General features: G+C 32.0%; 3 protein-coding genes across 10 annotated transcripts in view; 1 reads left to right on the top strand and 2 right to left on the bottom strand.

Annotated features, from left to right (window-relative positions):
- The window catches only part of Top3alpha (topoisomerase 3-alpha), a 38,283-nt gene extending 12,744 nt beyond the window's left edge, over positions 1-25,539 (top strand). For 2 of the 7 annotated variants that reach the window (XM_080173642.1, XM_080173643.1), the window contains exons 14-30: positions 443-522; positions 8,499-8,612; positions 13,278-13,335; positions 14,165-14,261; positions 19,429-19,484; positions 19,613-19,786; positions 20,088-20,380; positions 20,762-20,916; positions 21,196-21,310; positions 21,804-21,900; positions 22,153-22,352; positions 22,580-22,885; positions 22,967-23,163; positions 23,496-23,609; positions 23,980-24,198; positions 24,692-24,762; positions 24,835-25,044. In XM_080173642.1, coding sequence (XP_080029768.1) covers positions 443-522; positions 8,499-8,612; positions 13,278-13,335; positions 14,165-14,261; positions 19,429-19,484; positions 19,613-19,786; positions 20,088-20,380; positions 20,762-20,916; positions 21,196-21,310; positions 21,804-21,900; positions 22,153-22,352; positions 22,580-22,885; positions 22,967-23,163; positions 23,496-23,609; positions 23,980-24,198; positions 24,692-24,762; positions 24,835-24,859 — 2,371 coding nt within the window. In that variant the 3' untranslated portion in view covers positions 24,860-25,044. Of the gene's footprint in view, positions 1-442; positions 523-8,498; positions 8,613-13,277; positions 13,336-14,164; positions 14,262-19,428; positions 19,485-19,612; positions 19,787-20,087; positions 20,381-20,761; positions 20,917-21,195; positions 21,311-21,803; positions 21,901-22,152; positions 22,353-22,579; positions 22,886-22,966; positions 23,164-23,495; positions 23,610-23,979; positions 24,199-24,691; positions 24,763-24,834; positions 25,045-25,281 lie in introns of those variants that run through there. The other 5 variants (XR_013882925.1, XR_013882926.1, XR_013882928.1 and 2 more) reach the window with 5 other exon arrangements.
- On the bottom strand, positions 994-8,480 carry LOC145329479 (uncharacterized). Of its 2 annotated transcripts, XM_080173650.1 has the most exons (15): positions 8,340-8,480; positions 7,827-7,929; positions 7,091-7,185; positions 6,723-6,828; positions 6,181-6,255; positions 5,648-5,709; positions 5,445-5,513; positions 5,098-5,177; positions 4,734-4,836; positions 4,109-4,170; positions 3,608-3,719; positions 3,392-3,478; positions 2,906-2,979; positions 2,470-2,537; positions 994-2,056 (listed from the first exon to the last, which is right to left on the bottom strand). In XM_080173650.1, exons 1-14 carry the CDS (start codon positions 8,406-8,408, stop codon positions 2,489-2,491), a joined length of 1,146 nt encoding a protein of 381 aa, XP_080029776.1. In that variant the 5' UTR covers positions 8,409-8,480; the 3' UTR covers positions 994-2,056; positions 2,470-2,488. The 2 variants fall into 2 exon arrangements, with proteins under 2 accessions (XP_080029776.1, XP_080029775.1); XM_080173649.1 differs by lacking the exon at positions 2,470-2,537.
- On the bottom strand, positions 8,397-10,543 carry LOC145329481 (ribonuclease kappa-B-like). The gene is made up of 3 exons (XM_080173652.1): positions 10,363-10,543; positions 9,155-9,314; positions 8,397-8,673 (listed from the first exon to the last, which is right to left on the bottom strand). Exons 1-3 carry the CDS (start codon positions 10,497-10,499, stop codon positions 8,659-8,661), a joined length of 312 nt encoding a protein of 103 aa, XP_080029778.1. The 5' UTR covers positions 10,500-10,543; the 3' UTR covers positions 8,397-8,658.
- Positions 25,540-27,502: the final 1,963 nt, after the last annotated feature.

Raw genomic sequence — 27,502 nt, 5'->3', positions numbered from 1 at the left:
TAAACTTAGGATACTATGAATCTTTAGTTTTACCTGAAAGCTTGCCGTTTATGGTCTAAATCTTATTTCTAGCTAACTACTAATATAAACTATACAATTTTTTACAAGAAGCAAATATGTCCGTCTGAAGCTTAAGATCTCGGTAATCACTGAACCGATCGGATTATACCCTTCAGGGTATATACATATTGGTCCTGTGGTGGTTTTAAGCTATTTTCTTGGGGAAGTTAAATATTTTTTCTTATGGAGAAGTTAGATATTTTTTCAAATGGAGAAGTTAGTTCACATAAAACTATTGGCGGAAGTATCAGTAGTACTTAATTTTTTTTTAATTACCTCTTGGGGCAAAGCCCCTAGAGGCTAGGGGCGAAGCCGCTAGTAAGGCACTATAATGAATCACATCTGCTCAGTTTATTTGTCCATTAAATTAATTTTATTACAGGACAGAAACAAACATATTTCCTAAAGAATTAAACTTGAGACCTCTTGTAGAGGCACAAGTAAATGACCAGAGATGGGGAGGTAAGAAATATTTTTTTTAATCGAAACTTTTTTATAATTAGGGTCGAAAAAGTTTCTGCTTACTTCCCAAGATAATTGGAGTAAATAAATTTTTCTCAGAGCATTATTGTAATACTGATGTACCAAGTAAATAGGTATATACTGGATGTTCATTGGATATAACAGTCAATCTCGAGTTAATCAATTTCCTCCCAACCGGTTTCTTTCACATGGACGGACATTTGGAATTATGAAGAAGCTAAGATACTGAAATTTAGATAAACGTCAAAGATTTTTAAAAATTATTTGAATATTGGTGCGCAATGCCCGCAAATTCCCCCCTCCTCCTTCTGAACTTTGACACCCCATTGTCCATTTTATGTGGTTGGAAACATTAATTTTACCATGACAATATTTTTCACGTTTCTTAATACAGACATCAGAACTACCTAGTTAATTATAGATTAGATTTACATCTAAAAACAAAATTAATTTAACAACTAGAATAAAATCTTTATTACATAACTCAAATTGGAGAAACACAACTACAAAACATTAGCAACTTATACAGTAAACTAAAGATGAAACAGTGAGTGATATCACCAACTGATGGATTTAGTTTAAAGAAAAGATTTAATTTGGTAAACTTTACTCTGGATTAATTGAAAAAAGTATAATTTTATTTATGATTTATCTATCATGAATTGATTTATTTGTAGTTGATATTTTCGATGTGGAATAATTTAGCATAGATAGATTTCATGAGTAAATTGGAATTATAATCACAAGACACAGAATATTATTTTAGAAAGTTATGGGTAATCTATCAAATTCAATTAATTATCTTTAAATTTATAATCCATAGGTAATTAATGTAAATTATTTTTATGACTTGAAAATAAATTTTACATAACAATGTTGCAAGAAAATATCTTTGTAAGGTCTTGAATACTAAAGATGCCATGCATCTTGGAGACTAAATATAAATGTGAGAAAGATTACATTTACATACACATCAGCAACAAGTTCGAGATCATATTTTTTGTGATTTTTTATAGAAAAGTGAATAATTGGAAAAAGACCACTAAAAGCAAGAAAAAATAATTTTTAAATTAAAAATTGTCACAGGTTATTGGACTGGTGTCTTGTAACAAGTTTACATATAATTTATCTTAAAATAAGTACTACCCAATTGTAGAATTTTAATTATGGTTGAAGTTCATAAAATATATTTTACAGGGTACCAATTATCTTAAAGGTTTTATAATTACATATTTTTATGTTTACATTATACCATTAATATACTGTCCCATCAAATTTAAAGCACATTTTCCAAAACTGCTAAATATTTTTTAATATAGCCAAAAAAGTATTTTACAACCATTATTTTGAGTTTTTTTAATTACATACCGAATATATTTCATGTAAATGGTACTCAGTGCAACATAACCGAATTACAAATGTTGTTAGAACTGTAGTTTAGCCAAAAAGTTTGCCAATGCCTCCAGTGATTCCTCCAATTAAAGGAATGTTTGCAGCGTTGTTTGCGGTGTTTCTAAAATAAAATAACATGAGCAAAACCTTAAAAGGAAAAAAAATTTTGGACATGAACCTAGTAAAAGTGTCGGACTCTGATTATGACGTAAAAAAATCAGCCAATGAGAGGCCAGTATTCACTGTAATTGACCAATGCATTGCAATGGTAAAATTTATAGTGGCCTCTCATTGGCTAATTTTTTTTACGTCATAATCAGAGTCATACACTTTTACAAGGTTCTTGGACATGCATGCAATAATTTAAGAATATAAATTGTGTAGGAACAGATCCTTACTTTTGGATAAGATAAAATTTTAAAAATTAATTCTGTTTTAATAATAGTTACCTACCTAAATCTTACATTCTAAATTAAAACAAACTTAAATCAAATAAACTAAAAAGTGGCACAACACAAATAAAAATAGAATTACCTAAAATGTGCAAGTGAAGTTAAGAAAACCAGGACATAAGACCTGTTTTCTTTTTGGGTTGTACAACTCTAAAATCATGCATGGTATTGGTTAATTATATGTTCAGTTAAGGCTTATGAATTATTATGATTCTTTTCCCAAAATTCCTATATACAACCTTTAAAAACATCAAGCTGATGACAATACATTATGTTTTTACACAGAATGTCCTTATGTAGGAAAGTTGATATTTGAAAAACATAATATAAATAAAGCATATAATTTTTGAGGTCCAACCATACTTATTTGTACTAAATACATGCAGAAATGGAACTATAACAAAATAAAAAAATTAAAGAATATTTGAGAGTAAAGGAATTTAGTAAAATAAATTTTTCACATTTTTATCTTTTATATAAAAAGTGAATATACTTTTGATAATAAAATGTATTTTTACCTTGAAGATCCACTGACATGATTATACTTGATAGCAGATTCATCAGCATATTCCTGGTAAGCATCTTCTCTTTCCTGAAAATATATGTTATATGTTCATCTTCAATGCTCTAGCTCCAACATTTTACAACTACTGTAAGTACAGTTGTTTAGAATTTTATACAATAGATCAATTGTGAGACTAGAGCAGGTGCGTGATTAAAGTACATTCTTACAGTAATAGATTGAAAGAGTTAAAGTCTACACATAGCATCTTAAAGATGTAATGATTTGAATTCAATGCTTTAATGTAGTGTACCTCAGTCCAGGGCTAGGTAATAAAAGTTCCAGTTATGAATGCATGATTCTGTTACATATTATTGCTCATATCAGGAAGTGGGGCCCACACTAAACAGATTTTACATATCCTATGTATGTAAATCTTCCCTGTATACAAAAACACAGTATCCAATAACAATAACACACGAAGAAAGATAATGAATCTTACCTTCATGAGTTCAGTAATATCCTTAACATCATTCTCAAGTCTTTCCTTTGCTTCATCATACTTCTTTTTCACTTCACAAAACTCGCTCTGAAAAAAAGTAGAATTAGCAAGCTAATACATAATTTTGGGGTAAAGTTTAAATAGTTTTACATCCATTGGTTGGATAGGTGGTTGAGGCACATTTCAAAAATTTTATGATATGAAATTAAAAGACACCTGGAATTTTTCTAGTTCTTTTTTCTTGGCTGCAAGTTTTTCCTCTGTAGTCTGGATTGTTTGGACACAGCTTGCTTCTGGATTCACAGCAACAAGACAACGAAGAGTGTATCTAAATAAGTAATAGTTTATTTTAGGTAAAGTTTGTCATAAATTTGTTCCATATTAGAATGCTTATAATATTTCTCATGGAATGAAATGTATGGTAAATTATGTGCAGATTTTGTTTGTAAAAAAACTTTATGTCAGTTTTAATTTATGTTACAAATACAAAATTATTATTTGAAATTTTAAAGGAAAAGGGAAGATCAAACTGGTAACTATTTTGATGCACAAACCTAAAAAGTATTTTATAAACTACAAAAAAAATTAAAGCATAAACTATTAAAAATACTCAGTTGAATTAGGAGAGGTGAAAAGTAACACTTATGTTCATGAGTAATTGTTAGAACTGATTACCATATTAAGCATAACCTCACTTGAAAAATTAATGGTATTTACCTTACAGATTGGAACCAGTTGTCTCCATAAACACAGAATAGATGAGTACCAGGGAGCAAGTTCTACAATAACAACATTATATGTATTTGAATAAATAAAGTGTTGTAACTAAAATATTCATGCTGAGAACTAATACTACTCTATTCCTAGGTATAAAACACCACATTAACAGATTAAATGATAATTTATCAAATATAAACTAAAAAATTCATGATCATGCAAGTGAAATATTAAAATAAAATTAAATAATGTGCTAATAATACTTACAGACTAAAATAAGATGTAACTGAAGAAAACCATTCACAACATAAAACATAAAAGTTTATGATATTTACATTCTAATAAACTTATTAAAATAATTTACATTTTACACCAAATAAAGTAATGTGGTAAGCTAAAATTAAACAAACAATTACATTTTTAGCTTTTACTTTAGTAATTGAAATTCTTCCCAAAAAGGTTTTAGGAAAAATCCTCTTAATGTAAAAAATAAAAGAAAGTTTGTTTTTTTAAATTTTTCCTGCCATTTAAATCAGTTTTACTCTTTTAGGTTGAAATATCGATAAAAGAGTAATTTTAAAAAGATATATTTGTAATTTACACTAAGATCTAAAGATTATGTCACCTTGATGTCTTTGTCAAAGGTATCTAATATCATGAAAACCGGTGGAACATCTTCTTCCATGTGTTTCATCATAGACAAAGGCATACACTCCAATAAGTTATACCTGCAAATCCATACTTATTACTTGCTTCCAAAAGCTTACTTATAATTTTAAACAGAAAGTTTTGTGTAAATCTGTACCTGACAAGCAAGACAATTTGTCTTTACAATGTCTAATTTATTTCAATCTGTTCTAGAATAGGATTGAGTATTTATACATCAATTTTCAATGTACATTTTTTGCAAGATTTAGTTAAACTGGAAATATTTTATTCTTGAAACTTTTAATAATAAATTTCAAAGCTGAGTTATAAGATTTGATTACCTTCCAAAAGGAACAACATACAGGTTTGCTTCAGAAGCTCTTTTAGTAAGTTGACTTTCTTCTACCATCGTAACATGGCCCTTGAAGTATTAACAGTTTAAGGTCAATTTCAGGATTATTAATGTTGTTTATGGGTCATTGCCATCTATTATTCTTACATGGTTAGGTGTTGTAGACACTAGACATTGCCGTTTTATTTGATATACAAACTTTTATTTTCAAATATTACAAAGGCAGAATTTTATGCATAAAATTATCCCATCTTTTTAACTCAGATAGTTGACTATGGATAGGTGAAAACAAATTATTTGAAGGCCCTGAAGGAAACAATAAAATAGTAAAATTACCTCCTGGTCAAAAAATACTATCTTGAATTTATCTTTTCCTGTTGATTTACATGTGATCATCACACCGGCCTGAAATTTGAAAATTAATTTTAATTACTTTAAGCTCAACTTTAAAGCATTTAAATTAACTGTTATCAAAGTTAAAAATATAAATGCAATGTACATATTTTTCTTATATTATACTACTTAGATAAAAAGAATACCTTTAGATCTGCTTCAGTGACTGTAATTTTGAAAAAATGCGCTGCTTGCCTCTCAACAGTTCCTTCAAATATGTATATTTAGAGAAAGTTAAGTAATAAATATTTTTTTAGAGTCATTTTATTTAAAGATTGCGCAAAGTATAGGTATACAAAATGAATAAATGTCCTAATATACAGTCAATTCTTTTATGATTTTAGTTAGAAGTTTTAATTTCAAATACTCCTTCAATGAAACAAAAGCGCAACTACTCTATTTTCTGACAAGATAAGTCGGTAATATCCTCTTAGAAATATTTTTTAAATTTTAAAAATTTTTATACCCCCCCCCCCCCCAAAGAACGCCGATAAGTCAAAAAGAAGATTTTGAAGAACATTTCACTCTTTCCCTAAAACCTATCTCTAAATCAACTCAACATCCTTAGAAACATAGGCTTACAATTACCATTACCCAGCTACCTTTTCTATCGCTCTGGAAATTTGGTTTAGTTGCTGAACTGCTTCTGAATATAATTGTCCTTGTATAAAACAATTACCTGATACAGTTTGACCCCAAAGTAAATCTTCTACTGGCGGGACATCAAAACCAGGAACATTAGTGTTCCCTTTACCTAAATATTTCAAATTAATTTTCAAGTTTTGCAAAGGCATTCTTGCCTGTTCGATGTGACAGGACTAGAAATTGCAAATCTATCATTTTAGGTTGTTTATAATAAGACAGAACACAGTGGAATCTTTATTATCTACCTATTTTATGCTATTCTGTCTTAAAATTGCTAGAACTAATTTGGACGTACTTACATCTTACGACATGATTACTTTCAGAGGTACTTCGATTACAATAAAACAAATATTTTTTCTTAGAACCAACATTACAAAAAAAAGTTTACATGAAAACTATAGTTACCACGCTTTCAAATATACTATTTTCTTACTGGAACACTAGAATTTAAATCGATATAATTTTCCATTTTATGTTGAGAGCTCACCGCAATGGACAGACACGTATTTGATAAAATTTAATTAAAATAAGATCTTGTAAAAAAAAATTAAGAGCAAAGTTCTAATGATTATTTACCTATATGTTGAGCAGCTGTAAGAACTTTCTGTGTAATTTCTGTTGGGACAGGAATACCAGCTTTGCTAATCAAAGCACCAAAAAGTCGCCCAACTGTTCCTAGATCCTGAAGGAAAATTGGCGTTATTCTCTTAGAAATTTTTTTTTCAATTTTGTACCTTCCCCCCACCCACTCCCCCCCCGACTACCGACGAACAACTATTTTAGGTTAGGTTAGGTTTTAGGCAAGGGAGCCGAGCGCTGCGGCTAGGCAGGCAAGGGGGCCGAGCGCTGCGGCTAGGCAGGCTAGGGAGCCGAGCGCTGCGGCTAGAGTTCATAGTTCGCTGTCGGGGGGGGGGGGGGGGATTTGTAATAATTTATGCATTTACCTCGACATTGATTGATCCAAGCTCAGCCACTGAACCTTCCTCTCCGTGTATATCATACTGTCTTTTCTTGTTTGGATCAGACAACACAGCATAAGCTACAAATATTAATTTTCATTTAAATTAAATAAGAATTCTTCTCATTTTTGAATTGCAGCAGCTGCACTTTAATTATGGAATTACGATTGATCTAAGAACATGGTGACATAAGATGTTATATTTGAATCTTTAAATATATTTTCATATATTTTTAATAACGAAGCTACTGTATAATTTGAAATGTCCGTCTGTCCGTCTGAATCATTTTGTGGGATACGTAATTTTCTCAGCTCCTTTTCAAGATAGGCGCTTAAAATTTTTAGAGATCAAATTAGATCACATTCTTTATATTTTCACCAAGTTTCATTGAGATTGGACAATTAATAGATTTTTAAGTTTTCATGATTATCTCGACTCCTACTCAAGATTAGATGGCTGAAATTTTCACATTTTACATATTCCCTCAAAGTTTCATTAAGATTTGCTTATTGGTTGGGGTGCTAGATCGATTCCTAGATTTTTAAATTATAAATTTTAAAGGTTTCGTGATTTATTTTAGTTCTATGATTATTATTATTTTTGACCCAGCTCTTTAGTTCATTTTTTTCCATAATTTTTGAGCTTCGCTACTTATGGATGTTGTCATCCTTGTTTTTTGTTATATTGTTTATTTCTGCAGTATTTAAAAAAAATATTTTACCTGTTGAGACTTCTTTAAACTTTTCAGCAGCTTCCTCATTTCCAGGATTTTTATCTGGATGATATTTCATGGCCAGTCTCCTGTATGCACTCTTGATCTGGCCCTAGAACACAATTTCTTTCTTATAAATAACTAGAAATGAGTCTTTTCAAATGTTGATAAATAATATTTCTATAACAATAAGGTATAAAAAACTAATAGGTAGTATCTTAGATGCACATTAAACCGATTGAATATTTGATAACTCAGTAAACTCTATAAAATTTTCATTTAATTATCTTTCAACTCATTCTTAAATTAATTCTTAAGAAATAAAATCGAAGATCGGTTCACTAAACCACAAAAATAGTTTTACATATTGAAGATTTAATATCTGGAATAATTTTGTCAATTCGGTTATCCTGGCGCCTCTTCTCCAATTCTTTATAAAAAAAATTTATAATAATCTTCATTACCCAAAAAAACAAAATGTTAAAAAAATCTATTTATTTTTGGAAGGTATATATTTCTCACCTGATTGGCCGTCCTCTCCACGCCAAGAATTTCATAGAAATCCCTTCCTTTCTTTCCTTTCTCAGACATCTTGATTTCTTTTTCACAAGTGCTGCGTTAATAAATTAACTTTTGATCACTTAAAAAATTTTTCACTTCTAATATTTATTTTATATCTAGGATTTGCTCGCAGAATAATTGATGAATATGGGGGTCCAAGTCCGCGGCGGGGTAAAAAGAATGATGAAGCTCACCCTCCTATACACCCCACAAAGTATTCAGATAGTTTACAAGGTAGGAATACTTCTTACAAACTTTCTGATTGATCACTCAACTCAGATTAAAATCGTTCAGCCTGAAAATAATATTATCATAATGAAATAAAGGAAGATAAATTATATATTAAATAATGCATATTAATGGTTTGGTATCACAAACAATTGTCTGTGGATTGGAAAATTTTAAAAAAAGTTCCAGTTTTATTTTTGTATAAGTAAACGAGAACAATTGTTCCCATTGTTACATATCTTGTTTTGAAAAGATATTATTTTGATAAAGAATGTACATAAACAATTCTTTAAAAATATTTTCTGGTTAAATTAAACTTAATAATTTTAGAGGTTTTTTCATAATCATCATAAGAATCATCAAACAAAAAATCAGGCTAATAATATAATTTGACAGTTTTTCCCAAAATAGCTAAAAACATCTTGTCTTGGTAATAGTTAAAATTTTTAAAGTTGCTATGCTTTCAAAAATTGATCTAGTTGTTTCAGGAATCCTAATTAACTAAACTTAGTTATAGAACTTTTTCGCTTAAAGGTCCAAAAACATACCTTAAATTGATCTTTATGTGCCCTGTAGTTGGACCAAAACTGATGGGCGGACAGACAAAGAGTGCACAAGTAAAGTAGGGAAGCTATCCAGCAGTTCAGAGCTGTTGTCTCGTAAGCTGTCTCCAGGGATCTCGCAAGCTCAGGAGCTGTCCAACTTTCCCTAGAATATGATTTAATAATTTGATACAAATTTACCATAAAGCAGTTAAAGATAAAATGAATAACAGCTCTAAAACAGCTTTTTATAATTTTAAATTTTTAATTAAAATTTATATTGGTTCCCCTACAGATACCTTGCTATTTTTACATTTGGTGGGTAATCTCTTTCAAGAATTTTTTATATAAAATAGTTAAGTGTAAATTAATAAAATAATAAAAACAAGTAAAGGTTTGCATGTTTATATATCCTATTTTATAACACATTTAATATCTTCATGATTTATCTTGAAATTTCACAATGAACTAAGTGAAAGATTTATGTAAAAAAAGAAACTTATATAAAATACATAATTATTTTGTGCATATTTTTAACTGTAAATTTAATATTTATGTAACCAAGTATTCTTATTAGTTCTAATCTTCTTTAAAAACCATAAAATACTTAAGAAATTTTTAAATTACTATAATATTGTTATATAATGTTAAAGGGGACATTCAAGAAATATAATAATGTCACACAAAAAAATCATGTCCAAACATGTAAAAAATAATCATTTTTAAGTTGGACATACGGACTTTCTGATATAGATGCTATGCACTGTCTTAATTTTAGCTAACTGTAACAGGAATCACCATGTCTAGTTTGAAATCGATATGTCAATTCTCACATGTAGGACATTTTTACTTTTAAAATTTAAGTAATATCTATTCTCATTTTTGAGTTTTGACTTTAAAGTTTATAAGTTAATATCCTATATATGTCCTCTTATTATTTTCCAGCGCTTTCAGAATAGAATAATATGTGAATATAAGATTATAACTTCACTTACAAAGCATATCATACATTGTCATATAGACGGACAGAAATTACTCAAATATCTGCATCAGATTATGTTACTGCAGATACAAATTAACATATCTTTAAAATTAAAATTTCAAATCTTATAGCATAAATTAGATTTATAAGGGGATTGGTAAAAAAATTGACAAAAGCATTCAACAACAAAAAATAGATATAATCATAGGAAGCTGAGCTATTAAAAACTTACTTGTCTGGAACTTGAAGGTCCTCTACTAGAGCAGGACTATGCAGATAGCTTGCAAGACCGGTCAAACCAAGTTGAATAATTCCCCAAACTGAGAGTAGAGCACAGGCTGTTGCGGTCTTTTGTCCGCACAAGGGCATAATATGGTGTCAATCTGAAAAATTAATTAGTATACCTACACATTGATATATACAGAACTTAAATATTATGTATCAAAAATACCATTATCATATAATATTTTATTTTTGCAAATAATCCTTTTAATATCACTAGTTTTATTTGGATTAAAAATGAGTAGCACCAATTTGAACTATATTCATAGAAACGAAATTAATTTACCTTTCAATAACTATAAAACAATTAACAGACATATTTGTTTGGTATATGTAATTAAGTATTAATGGCCTATTTCTATGTATACATACAATGAAAACTTTCCAGGCTTTCAAAACCTTAACATCATGCTTTATCCTAATCTAAATTGTGTGTGTGTCCGCTAAGATTTTTAAATTTTCGATCTTGCATTACTAGGTATTTAAGAAATAAATAGGCGGATACCCTCTACTCTACCTTTAGGGAAAACAACAATGGGCTAATGTCGGATCCACTAGTTTATATCTATTGTATTATGATTAAGAAGTTTTGATGATCCTATGCTTGATAGAAATATTACAACAATGTATTGGGGAGCAACAAGCCTGAAAGGAGTAGAAAATAACACTTAACAAGTATTCTGATTTCCTAAGTTTTAGCGTCATGGTTATTGAAATACATGAACATACTCTATGTATAGAGTAGCTGCGTTACCAAAAAACTGATGACATGAAAAGAATCTAAAACAATGATTGATGTAAAGTTTTATAGATAATGCCTTTGAATGGTGCACTTTAATTGACCATTTATTTTTTATTACATAACTTTGTTTAGCGTCTAATAAAACAGCTGTTTAGAATTACAATTAATCTAAGAAACTAAATCACAATATAACATTTTCCATGAATAACGTTATTGAATATCTACTATGAATTCTTTAAAATTTATAAATTGTTATGTCACTGTATTATCTAAATTGTTACTTATAAAATGATATTATGGTATGTTCACATGATTCTAGATCTTCCAGATGATTCTGGCTGGCATGGGTTGACTCACCAGGCACAAACACTGACAGACAAACCAACCACACGCACAACACGACACAACTTTTCGAGGATTTTCTCTATTTTCTTTCCCTCGTTTTCCTTCTCATTTGATATGTTGTTTGTCCACCCCTCCCCTCATATTTGTTTCCTCTGAGTGAACAAGTGTGAACAACCCGAGGCCTTTCCTTCATCAATAATGCTTTCTCTCCCTCATTTATAAATATGTCTCATCATTCAACTTATTTCTCCTCCACAACTATTTATACTAAAGTAATCCCTTCTCTCTCTCTCTATTATAGAATTACCTCTTTTTTTTACCTAGAAATTAAAATAAACTCTATTTATTTGAACCCACCTCTTTTTTTCTAACTTGTTTCAATTATAGTGTAACCCCCCCCCCCCTATCTCTCCCCTCTTTTATCATAACCATTTTCCATTATTCATTCCCTTGTAAAGCAAACTACACTGAAATGGGAAGGAATACGTGAGTAAGAATGGAAATAGGGAAGTGTTTACATACTTCTACTATATAGCGACTTTTCTTAGAGGGTCATTTTATTGCAATGGGCATCTATTAATTTTCATTTAAATAAGGATGACAGCATCCCTATAAGCGAAGCTCCAAAAAAAATCGACAGGATAATTCTAACATGCCTTAATTAACGATGAAGGCTAACGGAAGTACTGACCCTAAGTATACAAAAACCCCTCGCTTTTAAAAACGCATATAAACAGTATCAAATGTAAGCAAAGCTTTTCTATACAAGATTGGTCAGTCTACATCTGCCCAAATAGTTACGCAGAAACATGGACGCACTGGAACTCGAGAATTATTATTAAATACGTACGTCTATTATAATTATATTGATTTTCAGCTTTTTACAATTTCTAATTATGTGCTTGAATTTTTGAATGAATAATCTTAGGACGATAGGGAAATTAAATACAATAAGCAATCACTCTCTTTAATCATGTCTTAATATCTAGGTGTGTCTGTTGTCCTCACATAACGCTTATACATTTCAAGACTTGAATCATAGAGATGCTTCTCTTATAACACTATATCCTAGTAAACAATGCAGTGGGGTAGTTATGCTAAAAATATTATCAAAGATACAAATAAAACATTTAGTTCATAAGGGACTCACTGACTTACTGGTAATTAAAATGGAGCTTTCACATTGTACCTTACTGCAATAGAAATCATCTTGCTAGGTTTGAAAACAAAACAATCAGAATTTTCCATTACACAAGGAGTGGACAGACCATAAATGTAGAAGATTTAAAAATTATAGTAAGTGCATAATATTACTATTATGTGATACTGATACAAATATTGAAAGATAACGGGAATCAGAGAGAAATATCACAAGCCAAGATAACTGTATTAATTAATCGATATTCATGCATAATCATATTATTTATTATATACTCACAAAACAAAGGATTTGGACCTGGGTTCAGCAGGCGCCTATTTCTAGGACGTTTGCAGAAAATTTTAGGTTTCTCTGTAGGTTGCTTACTTGCTGACAAATGCGAAAACGTGTCTGAGGAGTGTCCAACTAAAGGGTGGTTTTCAGTGGTTGCAACTTGTCTAAAAGTGGCTGTTTATTACTATTCCGGCTAAAGCTTTTCAGCTCTGGTTTGTACCATAATATGAAATTCTAAAGTAAACAAAGTTTTCTTAATATATTTAAATATGATACTCCTTCCACTACGGATAAGTAAACTTTAGAGTTGCTTTTACAACATGTATAAATGTAAAAATTGTTTAAGGAGATGAAGGAAGATTATATGAATTCATTGTTAGACATTTCTTGGCCTGTGTTTCTCAGTAAGTATTTTATCTCAATATTTTCCATCTTTACTTTTCCCTGGTGTAAAAGTATTGACGAATAAAATATATTAATCGCATCATATTATAGACAGTTATTATAGGCCCCTTGTTTTCCTACACAATTATTCATGTTGAACAAAATATAACAAGGAAGACAACATCCATAAAAGCGAAGCTCTGAAACGGTATGACAGACAAGCATTAACTCTTGTAGAGTGTCAGAACTGAATATACAAAATTTAAATATATTTTAAAAATATATATAAAAAAGTTTTGACAAAATTATACGTAAATTTGTTGCAAAACTTTTGAAGTACAGAATACTGTTTAAGGACATACTGACATTTTTAGGACCTGATTATAGATTTGCTTCGCTTATGATATTGTATCTTATTATAATATAAATGAGTACTCCAAAAATCAGATCAATCTGATGGTTATATCACTTAAAAATTGTTGTTAAAAAAAGTAAAGAAAATCAACATGTTTAAAATGGACGTACGGTCATTCTGGTAACGATTATAGAGTAGCTACGCTTTCTAAATCGTATTTAACTACTACAGTAATCATCATGTAAAGTTTGAAATCGATAGGACAATTATAACATGCCGTTACGGACGGACGGACCGACCCTAATAATAGAAAAGCCTATAAAAGATATAAGAATACATGTTAAAGGTTTTGTGATTTGTTTCCAAAAATTGTATTCTTTAAATCACCTAGTCCGTATAACCCATCCATGATTTTTATATGACTTTTTTTTTAAATCATATTTTTCCTTTTTGTTACTTATGGATGTTGTCATCATTGTTAAATGACATTTCAGGGATGCGGTTGGCAAGGAGACAACTGTCAATATTGATGTTAACGGAGAGAAATTTGTAGCACATGGACTTACTGTCATTGCCAAAAATTATCTTGAGGTAAAAACCATTTACTCAAATGAAAAGTATATTTCAAGGGATAAGACTATAGACGATTAAATGATGTACATCGACAATAATTATAATCATAATTACCCCTTCTGTAGATTTAAAATATTGGTTGAAAAGTTTAAAACTAACTTATCAAAATTCAATAAAAGGACCCAAAGTTTAAAGCTAACAAATGAGAAAACATGGTTATAGACTTTGCACAGGTCTCCTTAACAAAACCTTAGATTAAAAAAAATCTCCAAAGAAACGGACAACGGGGCCTTCAAATAGGGTACAGTGGTGGTCAGAATCCGTTGGAGATTAAATCTTAGCTGCTCCTTCTTGCCAGATATTGCAATTTGAAGTTTTGTGGTAAAAATGCCTAAAATTACAAGAATTCCAAGGATATATGCAAAAGTGAACACCTTAATTCATCAAATAAAAAGGGCGAGTTTAACATTTGAGGAGTTTAGATATCTCTTCATATGTAAACTACACACTTCATCCTCATTTAGAACAATTTTTACTACTATAAGTGATGTTTTTAACTCCAATAAGAGTAATAAATAAGGTACTATAAGTTTAAAGAGGTTTTCCCAATTTACAACTTGATCCTAAAGGCTGTTACCCTAGAACCAGTAGGAAAAACTTCAGTTTAAGTTTACATATGGCCCAAGTTACTTTTAGTATTTCTGCCCCCCCCCCCCCCTACTCTCACAACCTAAAAACTTTAGGGGGGGGGGGGCTAGATATACCACACTTTTCTGGGATCTTGCTGAGTCAAGTATCAACTGTTGGGAATATCAAAGGATGACTCCATGCAAAATTTGAGCCGGATCCGGCCAAAACCGGCCGTGAATTTTATGAAAAACCGGTTTTTTCCGGTTTTTAGGGGGTATCTGTAAATCGATTCAGCTGGAGCAAAACCGGTTAGAGGTACAAAAAATTTTACTTCACATGAAATTTAGCCAATGCAATTGCCTACAAAAATGTACTTCATCATCAACTTGATTGGACAACTCTTTCCCCTCCTAAATGTCCATTAAAACCTCGGAAACGGCAAAAATCGCCAAAAATCACGCCTTCGGCGGCAAATAACGGCTAAACGGTAAGCCGGAGGCGAATGAAACATAAATAAAGAAATGTCTGCCTCAAAAAGTTGTTCAACATCAAAGAGATGCTTGAAGTCTCTAAAACGACTCCTTCCCCTCCTTTAAGGGGAAAAACTGAAAAAACGTGATTTTCAAAAGTATGCCCACTTCGTGGGTGTGGGGGGCACTGAACCCGTCACCCCAGGGTCACCAAATATAAAGTCTAGGCGGCCCACAATGCTGAATTTTCACCAAGTGAAAGTCTTGTGTCATTATCTTTTATAAGAAAAAAGTTATTAATTAATTAAAATTTCAAATTGTGATTTTTTGATGGATTTCTTTGATGAAAAGACAGGCCGGTCAATTTTTAGGCCATTTTTTGCGGTTTTTGGGCCGTCACGCCCAAACGGTTTGAGATAATCTCACGGGACCTTTTGCCCAACCTAAGTCTGGTTATTTGTAAGGTCTAAGAAAAAAAAAATCCCGGATTGGATGAAGCACGACGTCGCTGCGTGCCGTCAAAAATCGCTGGTCGGCTCATTTTGCCCCCTCAAACCCTCACCTCGTGCCATTTTTCTGTGTAAAGATTATAATTATAATCTTTTGCGTAAGTCTGTTTTTTTTTCCTAGACCTCACAAATAACCAGACTTAGGTTGGGCAAAAGGTCCCGTGAGATTATCTCAAACCGTTTGGGCGTGACGGCCCAAAAACCGCAAAAAATGGCCTAAAAATTGACCGGCCTGTCATTTCATCAAAGAAATCCATCAAAATATCACAATTTGAAATTTTAATTAATTAATAACTTTTTTCTTATAAGAGATAATGACACAAGACTTTCACTTGGTGAAAATTCAGCATTGTAGGCCGCCTAGACTTTATATTTGGTGACCCTGGGGTGACGGGTTCAGTGCCCCCCACACCCACGAAGTGGGCATACTTTTGAAAATCACGTTTTTTCAGTTTTTCCCCTTAAAGGAGGGGAAGGAGTCGTTTTAGAGACTTCAAGCATCTCTTTGATGTTGAACAACTTTTTGAGGCAGACATTTCTTTATTTATGTTTCATTCGCCTCCGGCTGACCGTTTAGCCGTTATTTGCCGCCGAAGGCGTGATTTTTGGCGATTTTTGCCGTTTCCGAGGTTTTAATGGACATTTAGGAGGGGAAAGAGTTGTCCAATCAAGTTGATGATGAAGTACATTTTTGTAGGCAATTGCATTGGCTAAATTTCATGTGAAGTAAAATTTTTTGTACCTCTAACCGGTTTTGCTCCAGCTGAATCGATTTACAGATACCCCCTAAAAACCGGAAAAAACCGGTTTTTCATAAAATTCACGGCCGGTTTTGGCCGGATCCGGCTCAAATTTTGCATGGAGTCATCCTTTGATATTCCCAACAGTTGATACTTGACTCAGCAAGATCCCAGAAAAGTGTGGTATATCTAGGGGGGGCATAGTAATACTAAATACTATTATGTGTTTCTCAAAAACTAATTGAAGTATAGTGGGAAAATTTTTATGTAAGGTTTTTAGGCCAAAACTTTGTAGAAATTATGTTGACCACCTTCTCCCCCCCATCGTCCTAACAAATTTGGGGGGGGGGGGAAGTTGGCAGAATATCATTCCAATGTGTTTTAAGAAACTTTTAGAGATTTATATAAGCTTTCGGATTTGTATTGTTGTGGGACCCAAAGCACTTTTACAAATATTGCTGACCTCTTCCCCTCCCCTCATAAATCAAAAACATAACATTTTGTAAAGTTAGAAAGAGGGGGGGGGGGGGGAATTGCAGTTGAAAGGGCAATACTATGGTGTGTCACTAAAAAAACAATAGAATTATAGCAGCAAAGCAAACCTTTGAGATATGCTTTGTTAAGTTAAAAGTAACTTTTACAAATTTTGCTGAAACCTCCCTCCAACCTCCCTTTCCCTCCCTATTGCTTTACAATCTCCCCCCCCCCCCCTTCCTCCAATTAAGTAATAGAAGGGAGTACAGCAATACCCTTGTGATTTACTTTGAGATTACTTAAGATATAGAGGGCTTTTGGATTTAAACTTTAGTAGGTCCATAATTACTTCATACTTGAACAAATATTGCTGACCTTTCCCCAACCTGAACCAACCCAATCCAGAAAAATTATATTGCTGCTCAATTTCCTCTACCCCCATAAAAAATATTAAAATATTGATTGCCCTCCCCCTCCAGCTACCCTCCTTACAACCTCACCACCTGTGTTTTACTCAGGAACCACTATAGCAATAAGAAGCAAACTTTGGAATAAAGCTTTTAGATTTCCAAATTGCTTTATATTCAATGTTTGGGGAAGGAGCAATGGGTTGACAATATTTCTTTTATTAGTCCAATATGCAGCAAAATAATTGTATTAGATTGGGAGGGTTGTAGCTGGAATAGATTTTTATAAAAGTAAATATGGGCCTATATAAGTTAAAATATTAACCCTGAATATCTCCAGAGGTTTCTATATAATATACAATATTATTTATCTATGCTACTAGCCACTATTACCAACAGATGGAGGGTGGGGGGGGGGGGGGGATTCAGCAATATTTGTAAAAGTAACAAGTATCCTAAAAAAGCTTAAATCCAAAGTTTGCTTTCAGTGATTCAGTGATTTCAAAGTAACACAAGAGTATTTGGTATTCTCTTCTTAGAATCTTTTTTTTCAATTTTGAAAATTTGAGTCCCCCCCCCCCCCCCTAACAACGAACAACTAATTTAGGTTAGGTTAGGTTATAGGCTAGGGAGCAAAGCGCTGCGGCTAGGCAGGCAAGGGGGCCAAGCGCTGCGGCCAGGCAGGCAAGGGGGCCAAGCGCTGCGGCCAGGCAGGCAAGGGGGCCAAGCGCTGCGGCCAGGCAGGCAAGGGGGCCAAGCGCTGCTGCTAGGCAGGCTAGGGAGCTGAGCGCTGCAACCAGAGTTGTTCGTTGTTGGGGGTGGGGGGGGGGGGAACTGAATTTTCAAAATTGAAAAAAAAATTTCTAAGAGGATATTACCGAGTATTTTCCATTGGGGAGGGGGTTGGGTGCAGCAATATTTGTAAGAGATTTTGATGCCTTCTAAAGTTTAAGTACTAAAGCTTATATATTTCTTTAATGATATCTAAAGAACTTGTCTGCCTCTTCACCACCTTCTAATTAGATTTCATTAGGAGGGGGGGGGGGGGAGGGGTAGTCAACAATATTTCCAGAAACTTTGGGCCTCAGAATCTTACATATAATTTTTTCTCACAATACTACTTCAAGTAGTTTTGAGTAAAACATAATACTATTACTTTGCCCAACCCCTTCCCCCTAGAATTTATGGGTTGCAAGGGGGGTTGAAGGGGGGGGGGGGGGGGGGGTGTTGAGAGTATTTTAAAAATTTACTTAAGGTATATGTAAACTTGGATTGAAAATATCTCTACTGGTTACAGGGTAACAGCCTCTAGCTTAAAGTTGTAAACTGGATAATGTACCTTTTTCATTAAATAATTTCTTTAAAGTATTAAAATTTTCTAAATGGGGAGGGACTGTGTAGTTTACATATGCAGAGACATACAAACTCCTCAAAAGTTAAACTCACCCTTTTTATTTGATGAATTAAGGTGTTCACTTATGCATATATCCTTGGAATTCTTGAAATTTTAGGCATTTTTACCACAAAACTTCAAATTGCAATAGCTGGCAAGAAGGAGCAGCTAAGATTTAATCTCCAACGGATTCTGACCACCACTGTACCCTATTTGAAGGCCCCGTTGTCCGTTTCTTTGGAGATTTTTTTAAATCTAAGGTTTTGTTAAGGAGACCTGTGTTTGGGTACTAGTATAATTTACAGTGCAATGCCCCCTACCTCCCTGATTAAAAGCTATGTTAATGTTTATAGAGCATGTCTACAGTGGGATATTCTTAAGAACACAAAAACCCCGAAAGACTAACACACACAAACTGACAAATTTATTGTATAAATCAATTTAAGGTCAATTATTTGTTAAAGAAGCTTGATTTCATTGTTTATTTTTATATGATTTCTTGTTGTCTCAATGTTATTGTAAGCTTCGAGAATAAATAATAATAATAGAGCTAATTGTCTAGGTTTACACCTATGAGAGATGGTCAGATAAAGAAATTCTTAACTATGAAAATGTCAGGTAAATTATAAGAGTATCTTTTTTTGCAAGGGGGGGGGGGGGGGAGATTTGAACAAACTTTAACAACTTACTAATTTTTTTCTGCACATCACCCTTTAAAATAAAAAATAGCATTTTATTTAAAATAGGGAATTTGAGCCAACAGCAATAGAGAAAGTGAGTGGCAGCACTGAACCTCCAAAACTTTTAACTGAAGCTGATCTTATTGCTCTCATGGATAAGAATGGTATAGGCACTGATGCTACTCAAGCTGAACATATTGAAACTATAAAAAACAGAGAATACGTGTTCATTGAAAACAGGTAAAGTTTTCATTCAACTAATTTTTAGTTGCTTTATAACCAAAGAATAACTAAGGTATTCCTTTCATCTGTGTTTTTTTTCTGTCAAAGAAAGTTATGCAAAATGGCTGTATCTATAATAATGATTTTCAATTTTGTTTCAAAAGACATGAGTGCTTGAAAATAGATATGAAATGAATGTTAATGCATAACAATAGTATAACCTACAAATAATTAGTTATTTTGTGTTATTTATAATTTCACGGCTTTTGACAAATGGATAAAGATAGTTGAAATTTCAAATCAAAGTTTTAATTTTCAGAGATAAACTAGTGCCAGGTAAACTTGGCATGGCTTTGTGTGACGGTTATGACTCCATGGGTATTGCAATGTCTAAGCCCAACCTGCGAGCAGACCTTGAGAACGACCTTAAGCTTATCTGCGATGGTGTTAAGAGCAAGGAGGAGGTATTGGCTGACCAGATTGCCAAATACCGCCAGATATTTGTGATAAGTATGGAGAATGTAAATAATCTTGACGCAGCTACCCAACACTTTATGAACGAGGCTCCAGCTGTCAATGAAAATGAACTTGGCATGAATGGTGATGTTACAGGTAATGTTCAAATTTTAGTTAAGCTTCTACACTATAACAAGGTTATATCAATACGATCAGGTTACCTATTTAGAGACAGCGTAAATGTTTATAACTTCCTTGCTCATGAACTGACTTTAAAATTTAGATTCAGATATTACAAAATTGGGCAAAGGGTAATATAATGATTGATTGAGATTAAAATTAAATTATTGAAAATACATAACCGCTTTCTTAACCAAGAATGTTGTTAGTTATATATTGCTATATTATAAACACGGATATAGTTATTTTTGTTTATTTTACTATTCTAGAAACAAAGCTGTCATTAAAAGTCAAACTTTATTTACTAAAATTGTTGGTGTTCTATCTAAATGTGAAAAACTTGAGGGCTGATTTTAGGACTAGACATTCCGGATCCGGTTGTCCAATGTGCCAGTTGTAGTTCCATGATTGTATTGAAACGGAGGCAGAATAATAGTTGGATGGTGACATGTCAAGGGTATCCAGCTTGTAGACAAACAATTTGGTTACCTGCTACTGTACTACAAGCAAAGGTAAACGTTTCATTTTGAATAATTAATTTCTGTTAAATTTTTTTTGAGAAATATCAAATATACTTTGTTAAACCGAAAAGGAGTAAATTTGAAACTAAATGATTTTATATATTTACATCAAATACACTTTTTTTATGCGGGAATAGTCAGTAAGGAATAAAAGACATTTGAAGAGGTTCTGTGTTAATAAAATGTTTAAAAAAATTGATTTGGGAAGATTATGGGGTCTATGTGATTTTTAAGGACCATAACTTTTTTATGCATAAAATTAAATTACAGGTTGACGGAAATGTGAAATGTCATAATTGTCCTGGAAACCCAGCTATGATAAAAATGGAAGTTAAACCTCGATCCCTCGCTCCATACTTTTTAAACGAGTTTACTACATGTCTAGGTTTGTTACGTTTTAAAGTCATGTAAATATCCTTATAATAAAGTAACAGGATGTCTCTCTGTCTGTTTGTGCGTACCGAAGGATCTAGCTAACCGCTGAACCGATCGGCATTAATATCTGCCTAAAATTATGTTATGTTATAATCCGTGCACAAATCCTTTTTTAAAAGTTAATGGAACATAATCAAACCTTAAAAATGAGAGAAAAGTCCTAAAAAGAGATTTTTCTACTGATTTTATGTTTCCATACATAATTAAACTTACACCCAAATTTGGATATTTTTATATTTTCATTAATTTTCCATGAAATTGAAAGACATTACAAAACTGATTACTTGGGCTTATAAAGTAATTGTTTCAGTATCTTAGGTCGAAAAAGTTCTATTTCGAAAGCATTTTCAAAGGAGTTATAGCCAAATACATGATCAAATTTATAAACAAACCTTACAGACTAATAACAAATAATGAGGTCATTAATTTCAATTCTTTTATAGGTGGATGCGATCAAGATATTTTACAAATGTTGGATATTTTAAAGCTAAATAGTGGAATAGGAGGACAAGGGGCCGCCAATAATCACAGAAATAATCGGTAAAAATTATTATCTTAAATTCATAGCTTTAAAAAAAGATCAATTAACAGGGTTGTGTGTCCGTCTGTGTGTCTATTGAGAAAGATATCACCTATGATTCACCTTCATGGTGAAGCTGCTTATAGGCCCAGAAAAAGGTTTACTACTTTTTTGGGGCAAAGGGTACCAACCTTCCACGTTGCTTCTGCAATACCTTCTCTTTAATAAAAGATTGTCTAGTTTACTCCTAATGATTTTTAATTACATTGTAGAGGAGGTACACAAAACCGAGGTACTGGAAGAGGAAGGGGTGGTGGCGATTCTGGTGGAGGTGGAAGAGATAGGAGAGGAGGTGGAGGGGGTCCTCCTCGGGGAGGAGGAGCTGTTAGTGTGACAAGAGATGGAGCTAATAATACTTCAAGTCAAGGTGGATCTGGTCCTATGAGAGGAACTACAAGAGGTAGAGCAAGAGGTATTCAGCACAAGCAAATTTTTATAATTACATGTATGTATGTATAGAATCAGATACTTAGTGATTCAACTAGAAAAGAATCTTAATTATATCTTTTGTGATTCCTGTGATAGATATTGAAAAAAAGTGGTAAGTATCAACCTTCTTTTTGAATAGTTAAAGATAAAAATCCTTAAAATTGCATAAATAATATTAAGAAATAAAAAATAAAAATGTGTTTGTTTAAGGTACTCAACCTCGAGGAGGTAGAAGTCAGGACAGTGGGTATCAAAGTTCAGCTAATACAAGCTTGGGACTTTCAGCACAACCACCAAGAAACCAATCAGGCCCATCAGCAGGAGGTGCATTGACATGTGACTGTGGCAATCCAGCAATCATTCTAACAGTCAGAAAAGAAGGACCAAACCAAGGGAGAGATTTTGGAAAGTGTGAAGCAAGTCAGTGTAATTATTTCCAGTTTGTTGATGAGCCTCCGAGAACAGTTTCTGCCAGACCTCCCCCTGCTGCCCCATCTTTTACTAGGGCTAATCCAGGTATAATAATATATCAAATAGTTTACCTAGTCAACAAATATACTGTATCCTATCAATGATTTGAAAAATGTTTAACTGTAGGTTCTGCTTTTGGCGGAGGTGGAGATGATGACATTATAAATTGTGACTGTGGCCAACCATCTGCCAGAAGAACTGCTATGAAAGATGGACCAAACAAAGGGAGAGATTTCTATTGTTGTGGTAAACCCCGGGATGAACAATGTAGGTTTTTCTCCTGGGCCGATGAAGACCAAGCTTCAACTAGTAACTATAATCAGGTTATATTTGAAAAATTGAATTTTTATATAGTTTCACTTTATAAATGGATAGATCATCAATTTCCAAAAGATTACCTTTATAAACATTGCATTGAAGATTATATTTCGAAATAGAAAAATAATGACATTAAGAAATCTAACAAAAAGTTATTTTTATGTAATTAAGATTTAATGTACCTATACGAGATTATTTTATAAAAACAAGAAAACTTTCAAAAACAATTTTACTATTTCCCATTATGCTTGTTACCTTTTAAATTGAACAAACAAATGTATCTTAAATTTTCTAATAAAACGAGAAATCTAATAGCATCCTCATATTTTTTGTCCAGAACTCTATTCGACAAGGCATGGGTGGTAGTTCTGAATCAGATGTACCTATGTGCCAGTGTTATCCTCCTTTACCTGCTATTCCTAGAACAGTCATGAAGGAAGGCAATAATCAGGTGAAAACAACTTTGATCATGCAAAACAAGGCATAAGAACATTTTGACTTTTTGACCCTTATCTTAAATAGAGAGCAAAAAATGTAAAATCTCTGTAAGCCTACTTAAAACTTTTAAAAGCATAGCCGTTTGTTCAGTCTTAGGGAAACGTCATTTTTTCGGATTATTGTATTTTTATTACCATTAACTCAATTTGTCTGTCGTCGATGGTTTATTCGCCGTTGCTTCTTATATCCATATTTTGCAATTTAAGCACTACAATTAATTTTATAAATTAGCACATTTTATCTCCTTCCTTCAATTTTCAATACTTTGAAATCAATCTTCCTTTCAATGACTATTAAGTGAATATTAAAAGAATTATGTTCAGGGAAGACAGTTTTATGTATGTTCCAAACCAAGAGAATCCCAGTGCAAATTATTTGCATGGGCTGATGATATGCAAGGAGATCAAGGGGGTGGTGGTGGTGGAGAGGGGTACAACAGAGGAGGAGGAAGAGGTAGAGGAGGAGGTAGAGGGGGAGGCAGGGGAGGGGCGGGCAGTGTGGATAATATGCTTTTTACCGGAGCTATTAAAACTAAACAACAGGAATGTGTGTTAAGTAAAATAAATCCTGATTCCTTACAGTCTATTATTATCAGATTTTATGAAAAGGCTCTTATCTTACAAACGATAATGAGCCTGCTGATTGTTAAGTATACGTAATAGATTTCAAACTTAGCCTCTTTTTTTATTTATCTACTTTTCTTAATATTAAAGAATCAAAAAAATGACGTAAATAAGTTACAGAATAGCTAATATTTAAAAATATTTAATCACAAACCTATTGTCATTATTTAGGTACTTGAATTAGGTTGTAGTTGTAGGGAATAATGATAGAGTTTCTCTACGTTCTTAACTTTTGATTGCTGTTTCAAGAACATCATATGTACATAGTTTGAAAGATTTTAACATGTCCTAATTAACAATCAAAATCAAACCTGAAGGACGGAATGACCTAAAAACAAATGTTAAAAATATTCGCCTTTGAAAATATATTTTAAGTGACCAATTTAAAGTTTAAGACATGTTATTTGTGTAGACAGGAGCGCATAGCACTGGTGAGAAGAAGCAGAGAACTTGTGGTCTTTGCAGGCAACCAGGACATACCAGGTAAAATTTGGATAACAATTTTATTAACGGATTTAAGAATTTAAAAAAAAATTAACATTGGTCTTATTTCAGAAATAAGTGTCCAATGAATAGTTAAAGCAGAAGGAGAATATACTACATGCACGAGACAAATTAATCTTGTTTAATGTTTTTCTGTTCCAAAGAACGTGTCCTAACTTTTGTGATTTTTTTAACCCATACGTGACGAGCTGTCAAAGTTAAAAGTTTTGATTCACCGGGGTTTAACAAAATAGATTTTTTTGGTAATTACTAATTAGGTAGGTACTCAACAGAATTTAAAAAGTAAGGTGTCAAATCAATGATCTTCCTATTTTTGTTCATAATGGCAGTTTTCTTCTTTTTTTTGTTGCGTATAAACTCTTTGAAAAAACTTGAATTACTTTAATAATAAGAGGTCTACAAAAAAAACGATTGCTTCTCTAAATTCTATGGATCATTTTACATCTTACACTTACCTACTAAAAGCACCGAATAGCTATTTTAAAAAAATCACAAAAGTTAGGACACGTTCTTTGAAATTAATTAGATTTGTTTAATTTTTCTTGTCTTCACTGTCAATTTTGTTTTAACAATTTTATCTAATACCAAGTACTGAAGATTAAAATTTTTAAATGATAATTTGGTTGAATCTTTGAGAAAAATACGCTTTGTGAAACAAATACGCTTATATTAAAAAAAAATATTTAAATGCCTGTATAATTCATATATGTAATCTTGTTTTCTTTTTTAAAATAAATGATGAGTTAAATATTATAATGCTTATCTAATAAACATTTATGAACTGGTTAATAAGATTTTCTAAGATCTTATTTATTCAATTTAGGAATGCGTTCATCCTTAACCACTTATATTGTATGACAATATCACCATAAAATTCAACTTGAGTCAAATTATTAGTAAAATGTTTAATTTATGATAATATAATATCTAGGATCGAACACGTATCATACCTACCTTATTTTTACCATATACCTAAATTATTTTAAGATTCACAAATTAATTACATTTCACAATATATTTTCTTATTTGGTTAAACACACTGGTTTTTAAAAATTATATGCTGTTATGTTGGCGAGGAAAATTTCGTATTGAATAGACTAGAGCGTAGTTTACTGAAATATGAAAAGATAAACTTTTGTTATAAAAGAATTATACAGTACAAAATAATAGATTTCTATGAAATTAAATTATAAATATTTGTCTGCTAGAAATTGTTTAACACTTGCGACATCATGCGGCAAAGTCTGAACTAATGGGAAAACAGCTGTAATTCATTCTGGACGACCTTCTGCAAAGGCGACATTCATTATTCATTCTCTTCAGACAAATTAATGGTGTTAGCATTCCTTAGATTATCCTATTCATCTGATTTTTGGAATTATGATTCTTAGGACAAACAGATCAAGAATTATGAGCGAGGCAACTTTATAATCAAATTCTAAAGATGAAAGTATGTCCTTTTACTGTTTACTTATTAACGAAATTTTGCATCAAATTTATGTACAATTTCGTTTAGACTTCAAAATTAATGTTCTGCTTATTAGGAACTGATACTATACAAGAGTTATTGTTCGTTTGTTCTTCCTTCTGATTTTATAGCATCGCTTTTTTGATGTTGTTATCCTTGTTATTTTACTTTTATTCTTCCTAAAAAACTTAGTTTGTAGTTAAAAACAATAATGACAACATCAATAAGTAGCGAAACACAAATACATAAAAAAGATGTCTAGAAACCACAACGAATACACGGTCGGACACTTTGAATTATATATAGAGTAGCTTCGCTACTAAAAATAAGTGGTTGGGGAGTTCTTTGATTTACTCGGTTTGCTGGGATTATTCAAATAAAGTAAAAGCAACAAATCACGAAGAAAATACAACAAGATGACAACATCAATAAATAGTGAAGCACTAAAAAATCATAAATGGACCAGGCAAAAACGGGTGAAGTGAGTTATAGCGCAGATGTTCAGTGTTAAAAAAATAGAGAATCAAAGATATAATATTTATAATAATTTAAAAATCAATGCTTATGTATTTTGAAGCAGACCAACGGACCATGCTCCTAAGTAAAGAGTTTATTAAATAGCAGCTAAGAAAATCACATTTTTCCCATAGCGTTTCGAACGGACGGACAGACAATGTTGATTATAGAGTAGCTTTTCTAGTTACAATATATTAATCCTTAAAAAATACAAATAAATGAAAAAGATATGATTACAAATAATCGGATTTTGTAAAGATTATTAAATTTTTAGAGATTATATCACCCAAAAACAATTAGAATCATAATAATTCTTGTTTTCAAAACAAATTTTCATAACGGTTGCCGACTCAATATTCACACAGGTACAATTATTTACATAAGAAGTCAGTGATCTTAATCCTATAATATAAGTAGTAACGTTTATTTGTCTGAAGCCTAAGATCTTGAAAATTTTAATTCCGTATGTGTTATGCTTTTCAAGAAAGCTTTATGCATGTCTTGGGGTGGTTTCAGGCTATTTTCCTGGCCTCCTTCTCCCCCCCCCCCCCCTACCTCCCTAGAGGCTAGGGGCAAAGCAGCTAGTAGTTAAGATAATGTACGATAAATTGATATTCGTCCCCAATGAAAATTAATAGAGTTACCGCTTCTGTATTTTAAACTATTGATTGAAAAGTTTGGACACCACAAAAAGTACAATATATTAGCAAGACTAGACATACTGTTACTTTTATA

This window comes from Acartia tonsa, chromosome 10 (assembly GCF_053477335.1).
Source record: "Acartia tonsa isolate MP-2025a chromosome 10, ASM5347733v1, whole genome shotgun sequence".
Classification (NCBI taxonomy): Eukaryota; Metazoa; Arthropoda; class Copepoda; order Calanoida; family Acartiidae; genus Acartia; species Acartia tonsa.
The sequence above is the reverse complement of the archived record's forward strand: the minus strand, read 5'-3'. Positions and strand labels throughout refer to the sequence as shown.

What these genes read in the sequence shown, in the direction of transcription:
- LOC145329479 (XM_080173649.1), bottom strand. Translation starts at nt 8,408, where the DNA reads ATGTCTGAGAAAGGAAAGAAAGGAAGGGATTTCTATGAAATTCTTGGC. An exon ending in TACAGCTGCTCAACATATAG is followed by an intron (nt 6,256 to 6,722) that starts GTAAATAATCAT and finishes TGAAATATTTAG; the next exon opens with GTAAAGGGAACACTAATGTT. An exon ending in CCTTTGACAAAGACATCAAG is followed by an intron (nt 4,171 to 4,733) that starts GTGACATAATCT and finishes TTGTTATTGTAG; the next exon opens with AACTTGCTCCCTGGTACTCA.
- LOC145329481 (XM_080173652.1), bottom strand. Translation starts at nt 10,499, where the DNA reads ATGCCCTTGTGCGGACAAAAGACCGCAACAGCCTGTGCTCTACTCTCA. An exon ending in GACCTTCAAGTTCCAGACAA is followed by an intron (nt 9,315 to 10,362) that starts GTAAGTTTTTAA and finishes ATCATATTCTAG; the next exon opens with GGAAAGTTGGACAGCTCCTG.